Source organism: Gigantopelta aegis, chromosome 10, assembly GCF_016097555.1.
Source record: "Gigantopelta aegis isolate Gae_Host chromosome 10, Gae_host_genome, whole genome shotgun sequence".
Taxonomy (NCBI): Eukaryota; Metazoa; Mollusca; class Gastropoda; order Neomphalida; family Peltospiridae; genus Gigantopelta; species Gigantopelta aegis.
Genome location: NC_054708.1, coordinates 35466363 through 35478786, shown reverse-complemented (window position 1 = coordinate 35478786; position 12424 = coordinate 35466363). Strand labels below are relative to the sequence as shown.

General features: G+C 35.1%; 1 protein-coding gene across 1 annotated transcript in view; it reads left to right on the top strand.

Annotated features, from left to right (window-relative positions):
- The window catches only part of LOC121384078 (MMS19 nucleotide excision repair protein homolog), a 44010-nt gene that overhangs the window by 3788 nt on the left and 27798 nt on the right, over positions 1 to 12424 (top strand). The window contains exons 2-7 of the mRNA XM_041514300.1: positions 3735 to 3783; positions 6645 to 6748; positions 8077 to 8162; positions 8955 to 9099; positions 9471 to 9596; positions 10781 to 10842. Coding sequence (XP_041370234.1) covers positions 3735 to 3783; positions 6645 to 6748; positions 8077 to 8162; positions 8955 to 9099; positions 9471 to 9596; positions 10781 to 10842 — 572 coding nt within the window. The remainder of the gene's footprint in view (positions 1 to 3734; positions 3784 to 6644; positions 6749 to 8076; positions 8163 to 8954; positions 9100 to 9470; positions 9597 to 10780; positions 10843 to 12424) is intronic.

Below are 12424 nucleotides of genomic sequence, written 5' to 3'. Positions count from 1 at the left end.
TTTTGGAATTCAAAATAGAAGACCAAGACTAAGAACAGTGGAAACGGAAGAAATAGAAAATAGAAATAGAAAAATGTAGCGGGTTTCCTCTGTAAGACAATAGGTCAATGTTCTCTAACTTTAACTTTAACTGTTTTGGATAAATATGATAAATACAGTTCAGTAGATGTTGACAATAATACTGAACATAGAATCAAACACTATAACACGAGTGAGCAGAATGACACTGAACCTCATCCAATTAGCACAAGTTACAGAAAGGATGCAGTGGATTGTCTTTTAGAAAATAATCTGAAAATTACATTTATGACCATATTTTTAAGTTGAAGGAATGGGGAAAAAAGCAGAAGGAAATGTAGGCCTACATAATATTCTTGCTGGGTAAAAATTAAAGGAAGGCGGAAGCCTCCCTCCACCCCCCACCCCCTAAAAAAGAAACCAGAAGAGAAAAAGAAAAAAAAAGGTGGGAAACATGGTTACCGTATAGGCTAGCCCAAGTACTTGGACTACGTGTAGGCCTATCGTTGGGTATTGGTCGACTTTGCCAAAAGACATACCCCTTGTTTTAATATTATTTTAATAAAGATTTCAAGATACATGTATCTATAAAAAATAAATAAAGGTGATCCCCATAATTGGGATAACATGTCTGTGTTCTTTTTATTTCTTCATCGAATGAATCGATCGCACTGATATCGGCAGGTGATAGTTTCGTTTTTGTAAAGGCTGTGTATATATAATTTGGCATCTAAGAAAAATACTTTTAATGATGAACACTACCACTTCCGTTATTTTGATAAGCGGTGATATCCCCAAAATGCAATAGCGGGCCGGTCACCCCGCTTAAATGGAGCAGCAAGAACACTTGTCACAACAGAAACAAAACTAAATATAAAACCATTCGACCCTTTGTCCACCCCAAGTACCAGGTTACAACATGCCCACTACCAACCAAAGAATGAAATGATATCGTTTGACAGTAAAGTAAAGTTTGTTTTATTTAACGACGACACGAGAGCACATTGATTTTTTATCTTATCATCGGCTATTGGAAGTCAAACATATGGTCATTCTGACACTGTTTTTTAGAGGAAACCTGCTGTCACCACATAGGGTACTCTCTTACGACAGGCAGCAAGGGATCTTTTATTTGCAATTTTCACAGGCAGGATAGCACAAACCATGGCCTTTGTTGAACCAGTTATGGATCACTGGTCGGTGCAAGTGGTTAACACCTATCCATTGAGCTTTGCGGAGCAGTCACTCAGGGTTTGGAGTCAGTATCTGGATTAAAAATCCCATGCCTCGACTGGGATCCGAACCCAGTACCTACCAGCCTGTAGACCGATGGCCTAACCATGACACCACCGAGGCCGGAATCTGAATAAAGTGGGGTGGGGTGCAATATGTAACAGAAAATTGAAAAACATCGGTGCGAAATGTTGTAGTTAGCTAAATTTCTATCTCTCACTAATTAGTATTAGGCTACATTCATATATGGAATCTGTAGAGTTATTTAAAAAAATTAAATCGGAATATATCGCTTTAAAAAACAAAATCGGAATATATAACTTAAAATACTGGGTAAAAATAAAATGAAAAAAGTACCGATTCCAAATCAATTGATTTCATTGAAATTGGTTGGGAAGTAACCTAGAAGAAGGTAATAACGTTGAAATTTCATTTTGATGCCGTCTATTTTTATTTTGAAAACGTGACGTCATTAATGCTGTATTTTTACAAGATACAATTAAGATACAGCCCAAATACCTGAGATTTAGTTTTGTGAGGTTATTACCTGTTATTTACCCAAAAATAAGACAAACGGTTTTTTTTTGCTAAGTTGTAGGTTTTTCCCATGTGACGGGAAATTAGTCCTTCACTGTAAATAAGCCCCCTTCCTTTTTGACAGCATTTCAGAAATTAGGCCCTTATTAAATAAGCACCCTCTCATCCCCTTATAACCGCCAATAAAGCAAGAGATTTAGCAATCTAACATTTTTTTCAATTTCATGTCTGCAGTGTTTCTTTGATTTACGCAAGTCAAACCAATGTTTATCTTTGAAACCATACATTGATCAAATCAACTTTTTATTGCTCAGTAGGCAAATACCTTATTGTAATTGGCTATGAACAGTTGCAATGACCTAGTTTGACAACTGTAGATAAAGAGAGTGTAAACTGATGGATCGGTCTGTGCCTGAAACAATCGTGTATACACTAATGCCAGTATGTTGTTAATTGCTGTTGTACGTCTTATTAGCATTAAACTTTGGATGTAAATAAACAGCAATGGTAATTATAATTATATACTAGTACAACAAATATTAATAGATCAGGGCTCGCACTGTTGGTAGCCAAATTAGCCATTGGCTAAATTAAAAAAAAAATGCTAATAAAATTTGCAAGTGGCTAAAATTTTGGCTAAGCCATTTATTATCTTCTGATGTCAACAAACCATTACATAATCTATCCAGCACATCAAACATAATAATAATACCAAATGTTCAGTTAGCAATCTCGCGACCGGTATTTAGAAACAGTGTCATCTCGAACATAGCTTAATGACAATTGCTTATTTTAATCATTACGATTATTAATTTTAACGGCATGTGTTCACCATGTATGAAAGCAAAGATCTGTAGACTGTTATTCTAACTTTGTAAAGTCTGAACCAAAGTAATAAAAACTCACCGACAATACATGTCAATTTTAATACATATGCTAGTTCAGTGCCGAATGACAAGTATGCTATCCCATGCTGTCACAGTCAGCCGAGACCATATGTGTCAAAGACATTACCGCAGACATTAAACAATAAGATTACACACATGTAAATCTTGATGTAAATTTGTAAAAACAAAACAATAGTTGTTCAAATCAATGAATACTTAACTGCAGTTTCGTTTATTACCTTGTCTTTGTTTATTTCGTACCCATGTTTGAGAGCACGCTTGCAGATAGCGATCGTGGGAAATGAACATGCAGTACAAATACAAATTGAGGTTAAACATACACTGAATTAAATTAGTTTACAATAATCATGACATTTGTTAGATAAAATATTACATTTGTAAGACTGATATTTGTGGTACTGAAAGTTTTTGTTTGTTTTCTGGTTCATTTAATTATTATTATTTTTAAACAAAGCTGGCCCCTTGTCTTGGAATAACCTCACCCCATGCTAAGCTCATAGTGAGTTGTCTTGGCCCCCTAGACATGTTTTTGGTAAAATACGGTAAAATGACATAATGATATAACAGAAACTTAATTATCTCATACTGGTCATAGTCATTTCATATCATTGTCAAAAACTTTCTCGCACTGTAGCTATTTTATTTTGGGACAGTCTACAAATTGTGATATAATTTATGGGAAAACCCTCTAATAATAATAAGTTCTCAGCTGACATTTGGATCAGTCGGCTATTTTTTTAGGATTTTGAGAGCCACATACATGTAACTTTTACATTTTACTCTCACCAAGTAACAGATATAGACCACAATTTACATGTAAGTGTAACATAATTTATAGATGACCTTGTATATTTTATAGATAAAGACACAAAATGGGCATTAATTAGAACCATTTTCCAGGTCTCACTATGCCTATGATATGAAATGATAGGATATTTATTTAGTTGGATTTTAAAAAATATATAATGAAATATAAATAATTAATTTAAAAAATTGTTTTATAAGCTCATCCAAAATACATTTTCTTCATTTTTTCAGGTTTAAATAGTGGGAAATTAACTCTTCTAGAATTAATTGAAGCTTTAGGGTAAGTATGTGCATGTCTAATTTCACAACCTTTCTTTGAAAACAGAAATCTTTGATTAGTTTCGTAAGGCTGTGAATGAGGTATATGATCCAGAACTGGCAACACATTTACATATGTACTACAAGTTGCTACCACTACAATCTGTTTGCGTTTAAAAGAAACAGAGGAATTGACATATAACTGTATAACAAATAGTTAAAATTCTTATTAAAAGTAATAAAACATACTTTTAAGTTTTAAACCCCTACCAACTCAAATATTATAATATAATATTTTTTGTTTTGTTTACTCCACTCAGTTGATATTGGTCACACTTCTTTGACACAGGAGCTGACACTGTAAGATTTGATATGCAATGCCTGTCAGTTTTAACTCAAAATATAATGCAGGACACCTCTGTGCTCTACATCACTGTTATTAGTCCAACTGGAGAGAACTATAGGTTTTATCTCCGTCCATCTGTCTGTTCGTTCTTCTGTCCTACATTAGTTTTCAGGATGTTTTTTTACAATGCCTTGATATATTGAGCTGAAATTTGTGTATAGCTTTATCATGTACTGTTACAGATCAAGTTTGACTTGATCTCTAAATTTGCTTATTTTTGACAGACCTTAGAAGATACGAAAATCTGCTTTCCAGACCTTTTTTTTGCAAACTCTCAAGATATTGATCTGAAATTTTCTGTATAGCTTTATCACAATCTGTTACAGATCAGATTTGATTTTCATTGCGATATAATCATTTTTGATACAAATTAGTTTTTCAGATTTTAAAATATTTTTTGGCAATGCCTCAAGATATTGAACTGAAATTTTGTGTATATATCTTTATCATGTTTTGTTACAAATCAAGTTTGACATTCATGGCAATTTATAGATTTTTCACAGTCATGGCCCTTGAACTTTGGAGATATGAAATTTGTTTTCCCTTCTTGTTTTCACAATGCCTGAAGATATTAAGATTAAATTTTGTATATAGTTTGTATATAGTTTTATCATGTATAGATTAAGTATAACTTTCATGGTGATTTACCCATTTTTCTTAGTTAGGCCCTTGAATTTAGGAGATATGAAAATGTATTGCTTTAACTGCTTTCAGAATGCTTGTTTTTTTTTCGATTTATGGGATATCACCATAATTCAATTATTTTAACAAAATATCAATAATAAGTGAGATATGTTAGTTGTGTAGATGGTTGAATAAAGTATTTTTAGGGACAAATCAAATGTATATAATTATTTTCTTGTGGTACTTTGTTGGGCCATTAAATAAGTCAGTGGTCTGTGATGACATGCCTTTAAAAACAGTCATCCTATGACAGAGTGTGAGCACACAATTTTATACTGGTAGCCAACCCAAGTTTGTAAATATAATGTTCAAAATTAGGGGATATTCAAATATAACACAATATAACAGAGATGTATTAATCTTTATTGCAATATTAATTAAAGATAAAACACAAGCACTCATGTGACAGGGGATTGGCATTAAAGATTATAACCAGGATAGTGATTTAGGTATGGAGGAGACACAAATAGGCACCAGGGGTGGTGCTTGTCAATTTGGCATTTTCAATATTTGGGTAAACCCCTGCGGTTCGCCAACCACGCACAAATCCGACGTGACATGCTCAGGATTACACATCTAATAACATTTTGGGGGATCCTGTCCCATTCCTCTGTGAGAGCGATGCCTAATTCAGCCAAGTTGGTTGGCTGACATTGACGTTCTCGGAGACACCGTCTGATGATGTTCCACATGTGCTCAATGGGTGAAAAGTCTGGGATTACGGCTGGCCACGGAAGTGTGGTTATGTTCTGTTGCTGCAGGTATGCAGTGACCAGTAGACTCCGGTGAGCACATGTGTTGTAGTCCTGAAAAACAAAATGGTGTCAGCCTGACATGTGAAGAGCACAATGATATGTGCAAAGATATATTGTCACGGTAGTACTTCCCAGTGACCCTTCATGAAAGAATATGCAGCTGGGTTCTGGCAATCATTGTGATGCCACCCCACACCATAACGGATCATCCTCCAAATCGGTTATGGGGATAAATGTTGACGTTGTCATAGCATTCATTGGGACATCGCCAGACACGCTGTCATCGATCATGGAAGTCTAGTGTGAATCTGGACTTGTCTGAAAATATTACCCAAGCCCAACCCCTGTTAGCCCAATGTCTACAATGCGTACACCATTGATGTCTGGCAACGTGGGGTAACGTAGGGTCGACATGCGTGGACGTTACTTCTATGCAGTCTGTTACGAATAGTCTGACCAGACACTGTAACGCCAGTTTTAACACAGAGTTCTCTTGCGATTTGATTGGCTGATTGACCTCGATTCCTCAATGTTTTTAAGTTCCTAATGAAACGGTCCTGAACTGGAGTTGTGGCCCGTGGCCGTCCTGAACAGAGACGATCATCCACATTTCTGGTTTATTGATATCGGGCCCACAATCGGCTAATGACTAATTGTGTTCCTGAACCTGAAGTGCCCTGTGCCCCCCCCCCCCCCCCCCCCCCCCCCCCCCCCCCCCCCCCAAAGGTCTAAATCTGGCTCTGGTTGTATTGTTGAAAAGTTACACAACTTGTTATGATTTAGTGTTCCAGTGACAAACAAGAAAGAATATTGCCAGTATGCACACAACATACACACAAACTAAGTGTTCGATTTCAAATCACACCCTTCGCACGTGCTTCACGATCAAAACAATCAGTGCGTTTTTTTCCATGCTCTGTGACTGGGAACATTAACACACATTGTGCACTTAGTTTGAGTTTTATATCTCATTTCATTCTATAATTACTGATATTTGAAATGGACTATCCCCTACTTATTTTTAACATTTCACTTAAGGGGTCACCTGACTAACACAGAGACCAGTGTTCGAGCTAGAGCAACAGATTTGTTATCACAAGTCCTTCATCAAACTGCAGCTAACCACCTCACTGAAAAAGATGGTAAGTAAAAAAAACTACATGTGTATACGTAGCAATATAAATATAAAACATTTGTCAGTTGCAAAAGAACTATGTATATATACCGTGAAACCCCACTATTGCGACCATCAGTGGGACTTACTAAAAGTGGTCTTAATACCGAATTATCAACATTATCATTCAAATTGATGATTGTTTGGTAAATAGTGATTGTGAACTTTACATCCCACCTTCCTTTTCGGTTGCCGTGAGTAATGTGTAAACTGATAAAATTACTTGGTAATGATGGTGTATTAACATTTACATTGAAATGCAAGAGTAAGCAAGTGTCAAACCTGCTTCAGTTATGTGTAAGATTGAACACGGTCGTTTTCTTTATTATTACACAAAAGAGATTAACAACTGTGTGGACAAGTGACTCCCTCCCGACGTTTCAGGATGTCCACTGCCCCAAAGGTAATACAGACTTGTGAATTCTGTGTCACATGACTGATTGCAGCAATAATTGTTGCATTTGTTGTCAGGTTCTGTAGAAAAATAAACTACTAGGATGGTATAGCATTTGTTTTCATAAAAAAATACCCATGTTACTCTGTGTAACAGTTACTTTTCAATAGTATCAATATTTTACCACGTTATTTGTTGTTTGCCGCTTATGTGACGTGACAAGTGAATGCTTTGGTTGCATTTGTGGGGTCTAAATGAACTGAAAACGACCATTGGGTCTGACTTTACTGGTCGTAATTTGTAATAGTGGGGTGGTCTTAATACTGGGGTAGTTTTACTATAAAACAATAAGGAAATATTTTGGTCTTTAAAATATTGATCTTTATAGGGCAGTGGTCTTAGTATTATGAATATAATGTGTTGAGTGCATCGTTAAATAAAACATTGCATTCCTTCCTTCATTCAAATTAAAAACACATCTACATTATTATATAATATATATTATGGTTCACCACATAAACAAAAACCCAGGTGTAATTACCTTTACCCTTCTGGGAATAGTTCTCTGAGTTCCATATTGAGCAGAAAATACCATTTACAAGTGCGTATGTTTTATTTTTCATAACTTTAGACAAAATATTAAGTTTAAGATAAAAAAAAAAAAAAAATACTGTACCATTCATCAAATATATCATTAATAAAAATTACTGTTGGACGTGTTATATTTATTGTACACGAAGCTAAAATGATGGTGTGCTCAATGTCTGGTGTTGACCTTAGTGTACTTTTAAATACTTGTTGGTGCTCTTTTTAAATATTGCACCCCCGTACCTAGAAAAATCCTTCATCCACCCTGTATTGAGATCAGTTAAAACCTATTTGTGTGTATTTTGTTTTCTCAGTGAATTTGTTGTTGACATTTCTGTGTGGGAAGCTGAGTGATCACCATGCTGTACAGCCGTACGCTCTTCACGGCCTTGTTGCTCTGGTGAGTGGTAGGACAGTGGTTAGTCTGTTGCTGATATCCAAGTACACAAGTACTCTCGATCCCCGCCTCTTGAATAACTTCACTGTCACTCAACATGATGACATGGATAAAGCTTTAGAATAATAGAAATGTACTTACATGTAGTTTATAAGTTGTTTTAGACTTTTAGCAGATCATTCCAGATATTTTAATTTTTGTTCATATTTTGGAGTCATCTCCCCTATTTAATCAATCACTACAATACATTTTTATTCTGGTGGACATAGCAGACAATAAATAGTTTTTACTGAAGGTTAATATTCCTATATTATTTATTTATACAAAAAAAAAAAAATTGTTAATAAAAATAATTAATTTTTGTTATTTCAAAAGCCTTTATGCCCCCATCCCCCTAATCAAGTGCAAACAAAATTACTGAAGAAAAAAAAGAAGGTAATCTCACAATGCAGCCGTCTGGCCTAGATAGAGGTTAGTGTGTTAGAATTAGAGAGGAAACCAGCTGTTGTCATGTATATGCTTCTCCTACTGAGTAGCAGTATGGATTCATAAGCACATTTCCACTGTTAAGATACAACATGTTTAATGTCCCAGTAACAAAATACTGACAGTTTTTGTGAAGTTGTTTTAATAGATATATTTCATAGGTTTTTATGACACTTTTGGTCAGTTCTTCAAAATGTGACAAATTTGTTAGGTAGCTAACCCCAGATTTGTGAATTTAGTTATTTATTTACAAAATATGTAAGTAAATCTACATTAAAGTTCACTACATAACCACCATGGTTCTTTCAGAGTGGTTGCCCCAATCTGCCAGATGGGTGTGGCGAGAAGATATGTCGAGAGATCTTTAAGGAGGTGCACTGCATGTCACTTGCACAGAAAGACCGGTTCTCTGTCTACACAATTCTATCATCACTTCTGCAACACAGGATGAATGGTAATCCTGTCTATTCCACTACTTTGATACTGAAAACTATAATAGTGTGGTATCTGGATGGGTTTATATTTAGTGATATTTTTTTTCCTGAAATATTTTCATCAAATTCAACTTTAGAATAAAAAAATTCAAAATACTGCTCGAGTGAAAGCAGAATAATTTTTAAAATATGAAATTATCACTTCTTGCAATGTTTTACATATATACAGGCCTCATGTTTGGTCTAAATTTATAGGGTGAAGATTTTAACAGGAGAGACTTGATTTTTGTTTTCATTAAAATTATAATAATAATAATAATAATTGTATGTGAAAATGTTGATCTTTGTGAATAGCCCCTAACAATTTTTAATTGCTTTTTGTTATTTACAGAGTTGCAGCGCATGGGAAGTGATTTTGTGTTTGGATTTATTCAGGCTATGGACACTGAGAGAGATCCACGGAATCTGCTGATAGCTTTCAAACTAGCACAAACGATCACAAACAATTTCTCACTAGGTGAGATGGCATTGTCATCAAAAACATGTTACTGAGCAACTTTATTATCCACATAGTTTAAGATATACCATGAAATATAAACCAGTATGACACGTGTGTTGTATGACACATGTGTGTCATAACAATTTTACATCATAGTATAATGTGGCTTCTCCAGTCTTAGCTCTGTGTAATCGCTTACCAAAATTACATCATTTTGGAAAATGACAATTTCATTTTCTTCTTGTTACATTTCAAACATTTTGATACGGTCCTTCTTAGTCTATTTGTAAAAAAAATATGTATTATGGATAATAAAGAAAGTATTACATTCGAGTGTGAATCATACTGATTTTATGAAACTCCTGTCAGGATTCATGTATTACCCTTGCTCTCTGGACAATATAACAATCCTGACACTCGTTTGTAAAATCAGTACGACACACAAGCTAACATAATAATATCTATTTATGCACATTGTAGTTGATTTCTTTATGGGGGGTGGTACTTATAGGCAAAGATATACAGTAAGACTTTTAACAAACAAATATGCCAACTGTTAATTCTGAGTAATAAATTTAAATCTTCGAAGATGTGAAAATAACTGATGTAGCAATTCGACGTACAGTCGCAATTAACATTTTTAATGAAAGAAATGCATTAATATGGGTAATATGTTATACAGTGTTAAAATTATATGAACTTGAAGAATTATAAGTCATTAATAAAAGACAAAACTTTAATAATTATGTTCTTTATTTGTGCTAGCAAGAGTTGTTGTTAAGACAGTACCAATATCCGTTGTTGGTTCCACACATTGATCATGGTCATGGGGAAAGTTTTATTAATTTCATTTTATGCAGTTTTTATGGTTAGAATATTTGCCTTAATTTTACTACAGTTTAAAGTTGTGATTCTCTACAACTAAGCCATCTGCTTTATATGTGCCTCATGTAAAACTGGCATCTCGCAAATATATTTTGAAATGGACATTTCCTTTGTGAAAAATTTAATAATTTTACATCAATTTGTTTTTTAATTATTCAATTTCAGTCAAGTAGTTTATATTGGGTAGAGCATTATTTTACAGTCATTAAAAATATATATTTGAGATGAATAAAAACTGATTCTTCAAGCATATTTTGTTTCAAGATCAAATATTTTTAACACAGTTTATAAAATATTAACAAATGGTCTGATTTCAGGGGTGTTCGTTGAAGAAATGTTTGAAGTTACCTCATGCTATTTTCCCATAGACTTTTCTCCAGTAAGTGGTGTTGCTGGGAACATAATGTGAATACAGCAATATTTTGTAATATAGCAAAAACAACAGTTAGTACATGTACAGTCGAACCTCGTTAATCCGGACAGAATGGTTTTCCCATAAATTGACCGGATAAACGAATTTCTGGACTACTGAATCATGTCCAGAGTAGTCTCCCTTTCATTACAAAAGAATTTTAAAAAACAAAAATAAACAAGCATGAAATACAATCATTTATTTGTTTAACCTTCAATATCACATGCACACGTGCACAAACCTCAGTCAATATTTCACAAAGTAATCTGAAATATGGCATTGTCTAATAGCACAGTTTGACTGTAGCAGTGACTGATGGTTGATGGTTTCACATCACCCCACGCTTGTTTTATAAATCTCAATGCCTGTCGTATACTGACGACTCGAGGTTCGTTCTCTTCAACACACTGCAGGTAAAGCCGGACCAAATACCTCCTGTAATATGCCTTGAATGTCCTTATGATTCCTCCAACCATTGGTTGAATATGTGCTGTGGTGTTTGGTGGCAAGAAATGGACTTTTACGTTGGTTAACTGCACATGCTTAAACCATGGCTAGTGGCATTGTCGACAAGCAGAATAACATGGCAACCTCGTGACTTCATCTGCCTATCAAAAGCTCTCAACCAATCACAGAACAGTTCAGATGTCATCTACGCCTTCTTGTTGCGTCTGTACCGGACATACACCTCTGGGTTGAAATCAGTTCCAAAACAACGTGGTCTCCGAGCTTTGGCAATTACGAATGGCTTAATTTTTATTTCCCTGGTAGCATTTGCACACAATGCAACTGTTATTCTCTCCTTTGACCGTTTAACCCCTTTCACTGGCTTTGATGCTAACGTGTAATTTGGGCCCAGTCCGGTTTCATTACTGCAGTGTTGTTGGCACTTGCTGCTTCCCCCTCGTACACGCGTTTGGTGACGTGTCGGGACTTGAACCGTGACAACCACCCACGGGAGTATGCGAAATCTGTTATGTTCAGTTTAGCACCTAGTTCTTTTGCTTTCTCAATCAATATTTGATCGTTGATTGCTGCATTTCTACCAGACATATCGCTCAGCCATAGGTACATTGCCTCTTCTAGTTTCTGGTTCCTGGCATGGCGGACTCGTGACTGCGGATTCATCTTCGGCAATGCTTAACCATTTTTCTTTATTTTTCACAATGTCGCCAATAGTCAACTTCCCGATGTCATGACCAAAAGTGTTACCGAAATACTTTGCCATCATATCAAGACTAGCTTTGGGATTTTTAACTTTGTATTGACATATTTCTCTCTTTTCGCAGGCTGTAATCTCGTGACGTTTTCTTTTCTTTGGTTGGTTTTCCGTTAGAAAATGGTGTCAAAACAAAGCTGAATATCCAGACTAATGAATAAATTTGCAAAGTAGCCGTTTCGTTTTGTCCGGAAAGTGGGGTTTCTGGATAATCGGAGTCCGGATTAATGAGGTTCGACTGTAGTATGTTAGGAATAACTTTTTGTCTGGTTGTGGTTGGATTACAAGTTAAACATTTTTGAAATTTTTAATGGAACAAGGTAAAAAAAT